This window comes from Mytilus edulis, chromosome 3 (assembly GCF_963676685.1).
Source record: "Mytilus edulis chromosome 3, xbMytEdul2.2, whole genome shotgun sequence".
NCBI classification, from domain to species: Eukaryota; Metazoa; Mollusca; class Bivalvia; order Mytilida; family Mytilidae; genus Mytilus; species Mytilus edulis.
In genome coordinates, this window is record NC_092346.1 from 89,217,789 (window position 1) to 89,234,326 (window position 16,538).

The window sequence follows — 16,538 nt, forward strand, 5'->3', positions numbered from 1 at the left end:
AACTAAGGTTCCTGGTTCGATTCCCGCCTGGGATGAAAATTTCAGGAACTGAATTTTCGGCTCTCCCTTGACACCATTTACGAGTATGGTCTCGAGGAAACGATGATAGTCCGTCGGAAGGGGACGATAAATGGCTGAACCGTGTTAAGAGAGAGCCATATCTCTTGCACGTTAAAGACACCCTTGTAGATTTCGAAAAAGAGCAGGCTAATGCCGCTACAAGGCAGCACTCGCACCCGCAAAGTGGAAAGGGATTAATATAAGTTGCAAAACTTGTTTCCCAATCCACTATAAATAATTATAAATATGTTTAAACTAAGTAAATCTTTGTTTCGACCTATTTCCAGTTAATGGTGTACTTGTTACTTAAGATGAAACTAATTACCCACCTACTTACTTTTTGTATTGTAAGCGCTAATTACCCACCTACTTACTTTTTGTATTGTAAGCGCTAATTACCCACCTACTTACTTTTTGTATTGTAAGCGCTAATTTCCCACCTACTTACTTTTTGTATTGTAAGCGCTTCATTCATCTTTTATTGTATTAATTCAATTTGAAATTAACTGTGCTACATGTAACTAGTACAAATTTGGTTTTTTTATTATAATTTATTCAAATAGTTAATATTGTATCTACATATAAGTGAAATTACAATCAAATTGCTTTATGTCACCTCTCATCAGCCGTTTTTTCCCTTCAATATTTAAAATTTGCTGGCTACTGCCTTTGTACAAGTACAAAATGTATAGCCAATAGGATAAACTACATAATTTCAGCATATGCATAGATCTGATATAGGAAGTAAAAAAAAAAGCAATAGTATTTAATACAATTAATTGTCAAATCAGGATCACTTGCCTAAGGTTTCAAACAGTCTTGCAATCTGTTAACCTCTTTGGCAACAAGGAATTTAGTTTCATGTGGTTTCCATAATTGCAAAACTTAAAACAGTCATCAAACAAAGATAAAGAATAGTTGAAATGAGAACAAAGGGCTATATGGACAAGAGAAGTAAAAGACAGAAGCTCTTTTCACAAATTATCTTACAAATAAAATTGATTGTAAGTTATTCTAAAATGTAACAAGTATTCTGTGTGTTTCAGCTCATGATCAGACCACAACTTCCACAGAAAGACTTTGTCATAATGGCTATAGTTGTGACATGTAAATACTAAGTCATTAGGTCGCTTGTGGAGAGTTGTCTCAATTTCAATCATGATACCCCAGCTTCTTATTTCAATATTGTGCACTCAGCTGTCACAGAGAGGAATCATTGCTAATGCACTATTATAGCCCTTGTGGTGTTTAAAAGGCATTTATTTCGTTTGAAATCCCAGAAAATCTACAACAATAGTACATTTGTACAAGGCAAAATGCAATGCTGTGTACTAATAAAATGCTTCACTGACTGCAGCCTGATACCACCGCAGAGGTTGAACCCTGAACAGTTGTGCAAATTTGATGATGATCACAATATTCAAGCTTGATACTGTCTGAATTTGGATTGTGATCACATGTTTGACATATATATTAATATAGGTTTCTGACACAAAACAAATGTCAAGATCTATAAAACAATACAATGTAAGATTTCTTCTTGAAACTTTTGAAAAATTTTGAAAAAAAAAATTAAACTCCTTAAAAAAATTGGAACCCCCCAAACTTTTAGACCCCCCCCCCCCCCCCCTGTGATATTGAACTTTGTGGTACAATGTCAGAGAGATCCATACACTTACACACAAGTTATTGTCCAAAAACTATAAAAATGCTTGTTTTTGGTCCCTTTTGGGTCCCTAATTCCTAAACTGTTGCCATCATAGACCCCAAAATGAATCCAAGCCTTTTACTTGTGATATTAAATATTGTGGTACAATTTCAGATCAATTGAAATACTTATACATAAGTTAATATCCTGAAAGTAGAAAAATGGTTGTTTTGGGGCCCTTTGGGCCCCCAATTCCTAAACCGGTGGGATCATCATCCCCAAATCAATCCAAACCTTCCTTTTGTGTAATTGAACCTTTTTACTAAATTTCAAAGAGATCCACTTATGTAAACTAAAGTTATTGTCCAGAAACTAAATGTGTCTTTGGAGTACGACGCAGACCACATCATACCATTATACGATCACAAACAAATTTTGCGGTCCAACGTATAAAAAGGCCATGAGAGAAAAACTGAAGGATCACCATACATTCTTTTAAACAAAAAATCTAAGAGTATATTGGGAAGTTTGAGGAAAAGTGCAATGGTTTAAGGAGGCAGATAAATTGAAACATTTTAGAGGTTGTGGTTATGACAAATGATAAACCTGTTGTCCTTTGAAACATAAATATTCTGTAATGCTTAATGGACTACCTAGCCCTGCTCTTGCTGCTTATCAATTTTACCATTTATACAAGTAATATTAACCCCTTGTTTAGTACATGCTAGCAAGGAGGTTCTAATATGAAGTATAATTATTTTACAATGTACCTTAATGACTGTGAAACACCAGGTGTCACCATAACAGCCAACTGCCTGGTTGTTCCTGCACGTCGTAATGATGATCCCAACACCAAACATCCTAATGAATACGTATCATTTGTAGCTAATGTCACAAATGCCTCTCTCTCTTCTGAAAATATATTTAAGTTTTTTTTTTAAACTGTTCAGATAAACAGTTAAATTTAATGTATGTTTTGCCTGCTTCAAGGCAAAGTATAAAATAGCACTTCTATGGACTGAAACAAATAATGTTAGTGCTGTGCATACTGAAATAAACAGCCCATTGCAATCAACTGCCAAAGTTCTGGGTAATCCAAATCTAAGCACTTTTCCAAATGAGTGCTTGGCAGCACCATAAATTTAAGTCAGTTTAACTTTTTAGAAAGTGTGATGATTTAGGAGTAAAAGACAGTCAACACTCGTTATCTAGAAGTCAGCCAAAAAGTAAATATTTTGAGATACCCATTTTGGCCATACTGCCAATAGTTTTGACCAAGGTACATGTACATAACTCTTGCTAAGATTGGACCATTACAGTAAAAGTAATCTAGATGAATATGGGAAGGAGATAGATATTCTGGTCTAAGATCAACTTGCCTCACTCTGTATGAAATAAGTCTTTTATTATTATGCTGAAATTACATTTTTGTTTGTCTCGTTCTTTTAGTTATTGCTTTAGTTACAAAGTATTAGTTGTACAGTAACAATTTTTCATGTGGTTTTTAGCCCACAAAATAATTTCCAACAGATTTTATCATGCTGTTAAGTTGACATTCTTGTATGCAAAATATTTTTTCATTTCCATCTTTTTCGAAAACAAATGTAAGGCCTCAAACTTTTCAAACTGCACAGGTTAGTCTGTACTCAGAGTAATTTTGAGGTGTAAATACAGCCATTTTTGTCCAGTTGTTATGATGAACCTTAAACAGTATTTAACTATTATAAATATTGAGGGGGAGGATAGGGGTAAGAGAGACAGGGAAAAAGGGGGTAGGAGAAAGGAGAAAGGGGGTGGGAGAAAGGAGAAAGGGGGTAGGAGAAAGGAGAGGAAGGCTGGGAGAAAGGAGAAAAAATAAAATATCTCTCCTTTTAAAAATTTTTCTAATATTTCAAGAAAAAATATCTCAAAAGGAGATGTTTTATTCTAATGGGAGAAAGGAGAACAGGAGAACAGGGGTAGGAGAAAGGAGAAGAGGGGTGGGAGAAGGGAGAAGGGTACCCCCTGTCCTCCCCCTCAATATTGGGACCCCTATAAAAGTTAAACAAGTTGAAAAGATGTACTGTAATTTCAGAGGTGGATTAAGTGAGGAGGGGGTCCAGGGGACCCTAGCCCACCTCCCCTTTCTGGAAAGATTTGGCTGATTATATTGGGAATGACTGAAGCATGACCAGAGCAGCCCCCTCTTAGGCAGTTAGAAGCTAGGTCCCCACTTATGAAAAATTCTGGATCTGCCACTGAATATAATTTGGAAAAGCTACGGTTACTATTATTTATATAGAATATGTGCTATTTCTCAGCTTAATACATCTACATAATATATAAATGAATAACACCAGTCACCATCACCTGTGTTAGTTTTAAGAAATCGACCAAATGACCTTGACATTACTAATGAGGTCTATCCCATTACAAGGTCAAAACGAAAATGAAACTAGACTTGAAAATTCTTTGAAGCTTTTCTCCCAATTTAAACAGTTTAATCTTGCAAGAAATTTAACGATTTTTCATAGATATATGGTCTAAAACATGTAAAATGTAATGATATATATAAGAAATGCAGCAAACATGAGAATGACCTGCCTCACTTCATCAACCGATTTCTTTATACTGATCAACTTCCGCTAATTATTATTGGTGTTTATTGCGTTTTATACAATTTTTGAACATTCTAAATACTACAACATAACTTTCATATCAATAACAATTCATTCTAGATATTGAAAATTACTTGGCCATTATTGTTAACGAGAAAACAGCAAGTAAAAGCCACATACCTTGACTAGCCATTCTGCAGCAGTTGCACGTCCTGGAAAGGGAATATCTAAATCGACCAATGGTGTACTGGATTGATAATCACGTGACCTAAGATGTCAGCGCCTATGGAATGAAAGTTGACAATTCGAAAGCAATCATTTTATTGTTAAAACTGTTTTTTTCTGTCGATTAATTAATCTGAAATTTTGCAGTGTACTCAAAGTAAGATCGTTTATCCGATGTTCAAAGTTTTAAAGGCAGGAACTGCCAAAATCGGCATAATTTTCCTGGTTACTATGAACGCTCGGCTGTCACCAGTTCATTCACAATCACAGGCACTTGTTTCTATCAATATGATTTGTCATAGACATAAGACATAAAGCTTTATTTTGAGTCGGTATAAGCATAGCAATTACAAACATAAGCTCTGAAGAGCTTTTAAAACCGACATAACAACAAGTAAAACAAACATATACATATCGTCTTTATCGAGTCATGCACACAAAATTAAACATATATGTAAAGCAAGAGTTCATATCAGTATATAAACATGTAGCACAAAAGTTCTGTTAGCATTTGTCGACTAACCATATTGATAGTCAACTTTCCTGTGGGTAGACACAAGTGCATGTGAATTCATCAGTATATATCAAAGATTCAAGGTCATGATCATGGACCTTAAATATTCTTCATCTGAGACAACTACATTTTAAGACGCATTGCCATAGACCTAATCGCTATTTGTCCGCTATTACTGAACATCCCACAGCTATCCGTAAAATTTTGACCTCATAATACAAAATATCTATCGCCACAATTGAAAAGTTATTGTTGTATGATGTCAATAGTTCAAGCAGGACAGATTCTGGGGTGAGCCTTGAATAATAAGTGTATTGGATGCCATCGGCAGTTGTCTGCTATTTGGTCAGGTTGTTGTCTCTTTGACATATTCCCCATTTCCATTCTCGATTTAACATGTGTTCACAGTGATAAGTCACTTGATTTTGCCATTATCAAATATGTCAAACATTGCTGATGGTACCAGGGGCGGATCCAGCCATTTTAAAAAGGGGGATACTCAACCCAGACCCAGGACAAAAGGGGGGATGGTTCCAACCACATGTCACCATTCAAATGCATTGATAGTCCAAAAAAAAGGGTGTGTTCTAAACTTCTTACCCCCGGACCTTAATACAGATAACTAAGGACCTAAATACAGATAACTAAATAATTGTATGATTTCTTTACAATTTCTAAAATATAGTGTTGGGTTTGATATTTTAAAGTATATTTGTTTTCTCTTTGGTCAGGTTGTTGTCTCTTTGATATATTCCCCATTTCCATTCTCAATTTAACATGTGTTCACAGTGATAAGTCACTTGATTTTGCATATATTATATATATATACATGTATCAAACATGGCAAACATTGCTGATGGTACTGTTACAGCAGCAATGAATTTTTTCATATTAGTCAGTTAAAAATAATATTATTTCTAAAGAGTAAAGTTGTTCCTTAATCAGGGGTACAAAAAATTCAGCAAAAATGAAAACATTTGTTTTTTCAGTATAAATTTTATTTATTACACTATTAGTTGTTATTTTATGATATGGTACACAAAATCAACCAAAAAAATCAATTAGTTTTGGTCCCAGATGACTTTTACAATGTTTTTATCATTGAAAAAGCTCCAATTATCTCCCTTTCGTGAAAAAAAAATGCCATTTTTTTGCATAAAATTTAAATAACTATTTTAACTCATCCGTGACCTTTTTTATTTTTCTATTTTTTTCAAATGAACTGTACTTAAACTAAACTATATCATGTATATAGTTCAATTTAAGCAATTTCTGTAATTTAGTTCTTTTTTTTATTTCGATTTTACCTTTTTTTCTCCTATTAGTTCAACAAAAAAAAGTACCTGAACAAAAATGCAAAGGCAGATTGTGAGCTTAAATGAACAGTGACCCCATATTTTAATTTAATTTTTGCATTAAGTATAGGATAAAGTTTATTTATAGAAAAAAATTGCGAAATCCTATATTCACTAAAAATTTGATCTAGACCCACGAGCCCCCTTAAATACATTGTATTTACGGATCTAAAAATACAGAAACTAAATAATTGTATGATTTCTGTACAATTTCTAAAATATAGAGTTGGGTTTGATATTTAAAGTCTAAGAAGCAAAAACTGTTACCCTTAATTTATGCATTAAAAAAAATCTTTTTTTTTTGCCAAAAGATATACATGTAATGCCATTTCTCTGACAAAACACAAAAAAGTGATTGTTGAAAGCTTAAGGTTGTAAATACAAAAAAAAAAGATTTAAAAACATAAAAAGTCTATGAAAACTTCTAAAGTCTTAACTGTTGTTAGATGCTTTCTAAAATCCATGACACACATATTATATTTTATGTAAATCTTGTTCACATTAAATAACTGTACGATATAGAAATTAGGCATTTGCAATTCACTAAAGATATATGTTTGAAACCCAACAACATCTACTAAAATTATAGAAATCCTTGAGGTCAAGAGTCTTTATTGTATTCTCTCTTTACATGTGCATGAAGCAGAATGAAGATATGGAATTAGATATTCCTTTAGTCTACTGTAATATATATGAAATAACTGTTCTGACAATATATATACATTTTGGGTCTGCCTTTTCCCCCAAAAAACCTCTTTAAATTACTAGATTTGTTCAACATACCTGAAATAAGGTCCAGTGTTCTTCTTTCTATGGCGTAATTTGTTATGATTTAAACATTTCATTGTTAATTTTCTTTTAAGAATTAATAGATTATTACACTTAATCCTTATTTCCTATCTCTTTTAAGAGTGACACAAGAGTAATCAAAATTATAAATATAGACTGTAATATCTTAGTAATCCTTCCTGAGTAAATAAAACAATAAAATTTTAAGTTCCATTTCCCTTATCTTTGTACTATTGTTAAAATTACTTTATTAAATGAATTTATAAAAACAATTTTTCCTTTTTTAAAGTTTCTCTGAGGTCTCATTGCTGTTTCAACAACAAATTAGTTTTAAGAAAGCACAAAAAACAAACTTATATCAAATATTTTTTTGTTTTCTTCTTTTTACAATGCTATGGACATTAAAACATTTCTGATTCTTCAGCTTGTAGTACATGTATATAAGTTTCTGACATTACTAAAGTCTTCATGAATATACATTGTACTTCAATGTATGTCTGTGAGCTCACTGTAACCTAACCTTTTTCTTAAGACACATAATGTTTGTTTGTTTCTAAAAAATAAAATTCCTTTCTTAAAGTTTACAATAAAGGAAATGAATTGTGCAAATATTGAGAGGCCTATAAATGGTGAACTTTAGACATATGATGCTGGTGATAACATTACACTGTACTTCACAAATGGTATACATCTTATTTTCATAATGTCCATAAAACATATATGACATATATATTGTGTATACACATGATACAGTTGTATGTGTATTCTCATATATAATCTTTCTTTTGATTTCAGCTGAATAATGGCAAAGGAAAATAATGAATGGAATGATTGGATTGGTGAACTGTTTACACCATCTTATGATGTTACTGTTGAAGACATGCTTGATCGACCTCAGGATAAAGAAACAACAATTAAATCTAAAGTCAAACTGGTATCAGCTTTAGATCCAGACACAATTAAAGATGCGTTTGAAAGAGTTCGTGTGACATGTGTTTTAGCTGAAGAAATGAGAAAGAAAGCAGCAAAACAAGAATCCCCAAAAGGCATTCAAAAAGAAGAAGGTCAGGGTTTATATAGAATGATAACAGTATATTTAGGGTATCCTCAATCTGCTAGAAAACTAAAAATAAATCCTGTACACCAACTGTAAAAACTATCTCAATCCATCTAAAACTCGATACCACACTTTTGTAAAAGATATACAAATGTATGATATGCATTTATATATGTAAGTTAATAATGTATTGATGTTAAAATAAGGAGAAAGGGTATGACTGTCTAAGAGACAAATACTCACAAAAGACCAAAAGGACAAGGCTTAATAATTATAAACAACTAAAATTCATGACAGACAGCAACCACTGAATTGCATGTACAGGTTTTTGTCAGACTTAAGATGTAGTTTGGGTGGTTGAACATTTTTTAAGTGCTCAAACCTTCTCTAGTATGTTTTTATGTCCTATTGCACTAAGCTGCCATATATGCAACCAAGGCTCTGTGTTGAAGGCCGTACATTGACCTATAAGGCAGCAACCATTTGATTTTCTGGGGGGGGGGGGGGGGGGGGGGGCCTATGGTTTTTTTTTGGAAAAAAAAGTTTGTTTCCAGTTTTTAGAGAAAAAAATAATTTGTTTTTGATTCTCAGAAAAAAAAAACATAGCCCCCCCCCCCCAGAAAATCAAATGGTTGCTGCCTAATGGTTAACTTTTTTAAATTGTTATTTGGATGGAGAGTTGTCTCATTGGCACTCACACCACATCTTCCTATATCTATATATGGTACATATGCATTTGTCCTATCAAGTATCAGGTAAAAATTGTATATCAGACTTTTATAACCAATTTTTTTTCAGTTCCTTTGGGAAGCTCCCTTTATGTCTCATTGTCTGTGTTTAGTTTTGATGCCCTTTTATTTTTTATTTAAAAAAGTCATATTTAGTCCATCTACAGATATAATGGGAATTAATATACTGTTACTACTTTAGTGAAAAAGACGATTTGTATCAATTGTTATGTTGATTTTAATGATGATAATTGATTGACATTAAGATTCTCAATTCTTTGCTTTTATCTTGAAAACTATCTTATTGGATAAAGAGAAAGTTTGAACAGAAAAAATAATCATCACAAATCTACAAATAAGACAACATTGCTGAAATCATCAGTTGACTACTTACAGTCTTGCCATTGAATAACCATTTTACCATGTCTTTTGTGTTCTGACAAAATCTATAGTATATAAAAGAGAATCTGCATGTGAACTGAAAACAGCAAAAGAGGTCACCAAGACAAGATCTACAAATAAGTTTGATTAGCTAAAGTTCTCAAATTCAGGCCCCTTAGAATTTTAGTTATATTTTTTACCTTGATACATTGAACACAGATATAGTATTTGACTAATATAGTACAGTATAGTCCTTTAATGTTTAGTATATCAGTACAATGTTTGACCAGGAAAAAAAGGACAGTTTTAATTGATGGTTAGATAAATTTCTTTATATTTTGTAGGCACAGATGATCAGCCTGGTAAAAAGGAAGAAAAAATAGTAGATGTTGATCAGCCAGGTATCTGGGACACTAATGAACTAGCAACTCTGCGTCAAGTTTTTAAAACTATCAAACAACATAATAGAAAATTAAAAGTAATCAATACAGAATTGGAGAAGAGAAATGAGGAACTTGAAAATGAAGTTGCCAATTTGAAGCTGCATTTAAACAAAAAGAATCATGAACTAACAGAGGCTTCAAAATCAAATAAAAGACTTAAGATTTTAAGTGACCAGCTACAGCATGATTTGGATTACATAACAGCAAGAATGACTGCAATGGAGCAAATATTCAAGGAAATTAATGAGGAAAAGTCCAAAATGGTCAAAGAAAATCAGGAAATGAAAATAGCAGTTGATAAAGAGAGAATGGACCGTGAAAGGATTGAATGTCAATTCAAATCTTTAGAACAGCAAGCTCTATGTGAAAAAATGGCAATGGAACAAACAATAAAAATGGAATGTCAGTCAGAGATTTCAAAACTACATAGCCGAATAAATGATCTTTCCGATGAATTGAACAAAGAGAAAAAGTTACATTACACAACAAAAAGAGGATTGGAACATTTACGACAACATTTTGCTAGTTTGCCTTTGTCAAATATTATACCTCCAAATGCAGTGAAATCAGACCAAATAAGCAAATTTAGCTATACATAATTTATAAATATTTCTAAAAGTAGGCAGCATTTATCTAGAAATTGTTGATTTATGATATTAAATGCATTTTTTACTGTTTTTTAACAACTTATTAATAAAATTAAATTATTGAAGAAGTCTTATAAATTTTATAAAATGATTTCTTATCAACTTTTTAAATCATCTGGTCTGTGAAGAAACATCCATAGAGTAAATGTAGATGTGATTTTTTTCTCAACATACAACCAACTTCTCGTATCAGAAATTAAAGATTCCCACAAAAATAAATGGGATGAAAAAAAATGTTAAATTTTAAAATTTACATTGTCAACTCATTAAATAAAAACAAGAAAAATATGGTATGATTGCCAATGAGACAACAATTCAACAAAACTCAAATGAAGTGGATGCAAGCAATTAAAGGTAACCTGAGGGCCTACATCAATGAGAAAAACCCATATTATAAAGTCACCTTTAAAGACTTGACACGAAAAATGTGGCTGGGGTTTAAAATGTGTGTGAGCACACAACCCTCCCCTTACCTGGGACAGTGGTGTCACATCACAACATATTGCAAAAATCAGTAGTAATTACCTTAGCTTAAATGATTGATACAAGGCACAACAACAATTATTAAAATTATAGACACAAAACACTTAGATTAGAATACTTGCAGTTAAATACTAAAAGCTAATTGAAAGCCAATTACAATACATAATTTAAATAAATGTGTATTTTTCAAGGCTAAAGTATTAATTAATACACATCCAATAGATTTTGAGTAAAGACATCATTAAGGTCATATATGACCTTTTTCAGTGCCAAAATATAAGTTTTGATAGAATGTATGATAATGAGTTTTCATAACTGTACATACTATCACTATGTATATGTTGTGTACAAATTGTAATGTTGTACAAAGTATAATTTGTGTACAAATTTGTTGTACAAGTTATCAGTGTTTTATGAACTGCTTAACACAAATGGATGTTGCAAGCACAAAGTCATTTGTTTCGCATATTTCTGTCATATTTCCACGACTACACAATACAGTCTAAAAATGAGCACTCAGATACAAAAACATTATGACAACACAAAAAGCCTATTTATGTGTATGTTTCGTTATGAGGAAAAAAATAAAAATAGAATTTAAACCATTCAGGTGTCCTGACTTACAGTTTGAGGACAAGGAGAAAAGTACTAAATATTAGGTTGAACTTAATAAATTTGAAATTTAAGACATGTTATATACATTTTAGAAGATAAACTTTTATCACCTGGTGCAAAAAGTTATGTGTCAAAAAACTTATAACTTGTAATAAAACACTGTACAAATTATAATTTGTACAAAGTTACATCTTGTACACAACATATATAGCAATATATATTGAGTTGTTTTAATTTTTTAAAACATTTTCAACATTCTATTTTCAACTTTCATTATTCGTTTTCAACATTCAACATTCGTTTTCAACATTCAACATTTGTTTTCAACATTCAACATTCGTTTTCAACACTCGACAAAATTAAATGTTAGTACCACTAAAAACAATATATAAAGTTTTTACAACTGTGTTAAATTGATAATTATTAAGGAAAAGTTTCAAAGAATCAATTGGTTTTCATGGATTGCATTTCAATTTAAGGGCTTTATAAACAATATCACTGTAAAAATTAGGATGTGATATCCTATTTTCGATAAGAATTCTATAAGTTCAGCTTATCTTCTGAAACAAATTTTCTCCTTTGAAAGAATTTGGTAAAAATTTGAATTCTTGGTACCCGTAACAAAATTCCTGATTATGTAATTTTAAGAAGTGGGGGGGTTCAGGGGGTCCGTTTACATGAAAATGTTAACAACACCCTGATTTTGGCAAAGACAGCTAACAACAAATGCAAAAATGCTGATAACAGTTACTAGTAACACAGTTGGTTGAAATTATATTCATTGAAAACTAAAAAGACTACTGCAGTTGCAGGCATAGCGAATCAGTTGTGAAGTAAACACACAAAAAGGGATTAAGGAACATCACCATCCAAATTGGGAACAAGAGTGCACATGCTGAAATGTCTCACCTTCTTTACCTACCATTGATTTTATGTTAATAGTCCTAAATATAAAGCTTAACTTAGTATGAGTATTTTCATGATCCAAGAAAATTAGGTCAAGGTCAGAGACCAAAACGAAATACATTCTACAAAACACTTAACCAAGAAAACTACCAATAAACCATGAAAATGAAGTCAAGGTCAGATGAATCATGCCAGACACACATATAAACCTTACAATCCTTTCAAACAAACAAAATATAGTTGACCTATTGCTTATAGTTCAAGAAAAACAGACCAAAACACAACTAGAGGCTCTAAAAAAAGCCTGTGTCGCTAACCTTGGTCTATGTACATATTACACAAAGGACACAGATGGATTCATGACAAACTTGTCACTTTACTGAACATTCTTGCTGCTTACAGTTATCTCTATCTATAATGAACTTGGTCTAGTAGTTAGTGTAAAATATTTTGTAAAAATTTACAAAATTTATGAAAAAATGTTAAAAATTGACTATTTTGGTCATGTTGACTTAATATTTGTAGGTCTTACTTTGCTGTACATTATTGCTATTTACAGTTTATTTCTATCTAAAATTTCTTAAAATTACCAATTTAGGGGCAGCAACCCAACAACAGTTGCCTGATTGGTCTTAAAATTTCAGGGGCAGATAGATTTTGATCTAATGAACAATTGCATTGTTGTCCGATTGGCTCTAAATGCTTTGGTTTCAGAGATATGAGCCAAACACTGCATTTTACCCTATGTACTATTTTTAGCCATGTCGGCCATCTTGAAACGCTGGCGGGTCATCAAACACATTTTATAAACTAGATACCCTAATGATGATTGTGGACAAGTTTGGTTGAATATGTCTTAGTAGTTTCAGAGGAGAAGATTTTTGTAAAAGAACAAAAATTTACAAAAAATTGTTAAAAATGGACTATAAAGGGCAATAACTCCTTAAGGGGTCAACTGATCATTTAGGTCATGTTGATTTATTTGTCAATCTTATTTTACTGACCACTATTGCTGTTTACATTTTATCTATAATAATATTGAAGATAATGACCAAAAACTGCAAAATATTCTTTTCATAAAATTTAGATCTTAACCCTTTCCTCCATAATGACGCTTTTTGACGCCACCCCCTTTACTCCATAATGACGCTTTTGGAGGCCTGTGTAGTGCCTCAGTTAAAATGTTTTGCCTAAGACAAATGAGAATCAGACTTGATAAAACTTGTATCTAATATAAACAGTTTATTCATGAGAATATCTGACTGGAATTTCATTGATGAAATATTCGTTTTAACAATGCATTTTAATACTTTAAACCTGATGATTTTTTTTTATTGAAAAAAACCTATGCGAATCAAGTATGTTAAAAAAAAAAAAAAAAAAAATTCCATGGAGTAAAGGTTTAAGGAGGCTCACGGGTACAAACATTTTACCAAAGTTTTAAAATTCTTTTTTTCATTATAAATTTTAGATATTACACTATTAGTTGTTACCTTAAGATATTGTACAAAAATCAACCAAAAACATCGATTTGTTTTGGCCCAAGATGACTTTTAAAATGTAAATATCATTGAAAAAGCTTCAAATTATCTCCCATTGGTGCAAAAATGCATTTTTATGCATTAAAATTGAAATATAAATATAACTCATCGGTGACTTACATGTTTTTCAAATAAGCTGTACTTAAACTAAACAATTGTAAAATTTAAGCTATTTTTGTAATTTAGTTCTGTTTTTATTTCGATATTACCTCTATTTCTCCTATTAGGTCAACAGAAAAAAAAGTACATTACCAAAAACGCATGCTTCTTTCGAAGGCAGATTGTGAGCTTAAATGAACGTTGACCCCTTTTTTAGCTCACCTGGCCCAAAGGGCCAAGTGAGCTTTTCTCATCACTTGGCGTCCGTCGTTAGCTTTTACAAAAATCTTCTCCTCTGAAACTACTGGGCCAAATAAAATCAAACTTAGACACAATCATCATTGGGGTATCTAGTTTAAAAATTGTGTCTGGTGACCTCGCCAACCAACCAAGATGGCCACCATGGCTAAAAATAGAACATAGGGGTAAAATGCAGTTTTTGGCTTATAACTCAAATACCAAAGAATTTAGAGCAAATCTGATAGGGGTTGATATTGTTTATCAGGTCAGATGAATTGGACAACTGGTTGTTAGGTTGCTGCCCCTGAATTGGTAATTTTAAGGAAATTTTGCCGTTTTTTGTTATTATCTTGAATATTATTATAGATAGAGATAAACTGGAAACAGCAATAATGTACAGCAAAGTAAGACCTAAAGATAAGTCAATATGACCAAAATGGTCAATTGACCCCCTAAGGAGTTATTGCCCTTTATAGTCAATTTTTAACAATTTGTAAATTTTTACTAACATTTTCCACTGAAACTACTGGGCCAATCATCACAGATAGGGATAATTGTACACAGCAAAAATGTTCAGTAAAGTAAGATCTACAAACACATCACCATCACCAAAACACAATTTTGTCATGAATCCATATGAGTCCTTTGTTGAATATTCACATAGACCAAGGTGAGCGACACAGGCTCTTTAGAGCCTCTAGTTTTATTTTATTTTTCTATTAAGTATATGATAAGGTTAATTTGTAAAAAAAAAATTAGAGCTGTGTCGCTCACCTTGGTCTATGTGCATATTAAACAAAGGACACAGATGGATTCATGACAAAATTGTGTTTTGGGGATTGATATGTGTTTGTAGATCTTACTTTACTGAACATTCTTGATGCTTACAACTATCTCTATCTATAATGAACTTGGCCAAGTAGTTTCAGTGGAAAATATTTGCAAAAATTTACAAAATTTATAAAAGTTGTTTTAAATTGATTATAAAGGGCAATCACTCCTTATGGGGTCAATTGACCATTTTGAACATGTCGACTTATTTGTAGGTCTTACTTTGCTGTACATTATTGCTGTTTACAGTTTATCTCTATTTATAATAATTAATATTCAAGATAATAACCAAAAGCTGAAAAAAATTCTTAAAATTACCAATTCAGGGGCAGCAACCAAACAATGGGTTGCCTGAATTGTCTGAAAATTTAAGGGCAGATAGATCTTGACCTAATGAACAATTTGTTTTTTAAAGATTTGCTTGAAATGCTTTTGATTTACATATATATGCCAAAAACTGCATTTTACCCCATGTACTATTATTAGCCATGTTGGCCATCTTGGTTTGCAGTCAGGGTCACCAGACACAATTTTTTAACTACATACCCTAATGATGATTGGTAACAACTTTGGTTAAATTCATCTTAGTAGTTTCAAAGAAGAGGATTTTTGTAAAAGATAACAAGTTTTTGAAAAATTGTTAAAAATAGACAATAAAAGGGCAATAACTCCTTAAACAGTTGACTTATTTGTAGAACTTACTTTGCTGGACATTATTGCTGTTTACAGTTTATCTCTATCTATAATAATATTCAAGATAATAACCAAATACGGCAAAATTTCCTTACTAATTCAGGGGCAGCAACCAGGTTGTCCGATTTATCTGAAAATTTCAGGGCAGATAGATCTTGACCTGATAAACATTTGTACCCAGATTTGCTCTAAATGCTTTGGTTTCAGAGATATAAGCCAAAATCAACATTTTACCCCCATGTGCTATTTTTAGCCATGGTGGCCATCTTGGTTGGTTGGCCGTGTCACTGGACACATTTTTAAAACTAGATACCCTAATGATGACTGTGGCCAAGTTTGGTAAAATTTGGCCCAGTAGTTTCAGAGGAGAAGATTTTTGTAAAAGTTTAGGGACGCTGGATGCCAAGTGATGAGAAAAGCTCACTTGGCCCAGTGTGCCAGGTGAGCTAAAAAAGAGAAATCCTACATTAAAAAAATAAGATTTATACCCTTGTTACCTTTTCCCATATTAGTTTAGTAAGTAAAAATGTAACCTTTTCCCATATTAGTTCAGTTTGTGTGGTTTGCTGGGAAATTGTTGTATTTAAGGCTAAGATTTTGTATGTAATGTTTACTCACAGCAAGACTTTCTGAAGTGAGCAACTGACAAGAGCTTTTCATATACTATTTATTGTAACTTTATTGAC

At 32.0% G+C, this 16,538-nt stretch overlaps 3 protein-coding genes across 5 annotated transcripts in view; 1 reads left to right on the forward strand and 2 right to left on the reverse strand.

The window, feature by feature from the left end:
* The window catches only part of LOC139514634 (glycogenin-1-like), a 27,781-nt gene extending 23,189 nt beyond the window's left edge, over nucleotides 1–4,592 (reverse strand). For all 3 annotated transcript variants that reach the window (XM_071304085.1, XM_071304086.1, XM_071304084.1), the window contains exons 1-2: nucleotides 4,486–4,592; nucleotides 2,479–2,620 (exon numbers count right to left, since the gene is read on the reverse strand). In XM_071304085.1, coding sequence (XP_071160186.1) covers nucleotides 2,479–2,620; nucleotides 4,486–4,498 — 155 coding nt within the window. In that variant the 5' untranslated portion in view covers nucleotides 4,499–4,592. The remainder of the gene's footprint in view (nucleotides 1–2,478; nucleotides 2,621–4,485) is intronic.
* Nucleotides 1–16,538, reverse strand: part of LOC139514647 (uncharacterized) — a 369,289-nt gene that overhangs the window by 85,900 nt on the left and 266,851 nt on the right. The gene's annotated exons all lie outside the window — the stretch shown is intronic.
* On the forward strand, nucleotides 4,559–10,506 carry LOC139514648 (tropomyosin alpha-1 chain-like). The gene is made up of 3 exons (XM_071304101.1): nucleotides 4,559–4,687; nucleotides 7,984–8,252; nucleotides 9,699–10,506. Exons 2-3 carry the CDS (start codon nucleotides 7,991–7,993, stop codon nucleotides 10,394–10,396), a joined length of 960 nt encoding a protein of 319 aa, XP_071160202.1. The 5' UTR covers nucleotides 4,559–4,687; nucleotides 7,984–7,990; the 3' UTR covers nucleotides 10,397–10,506.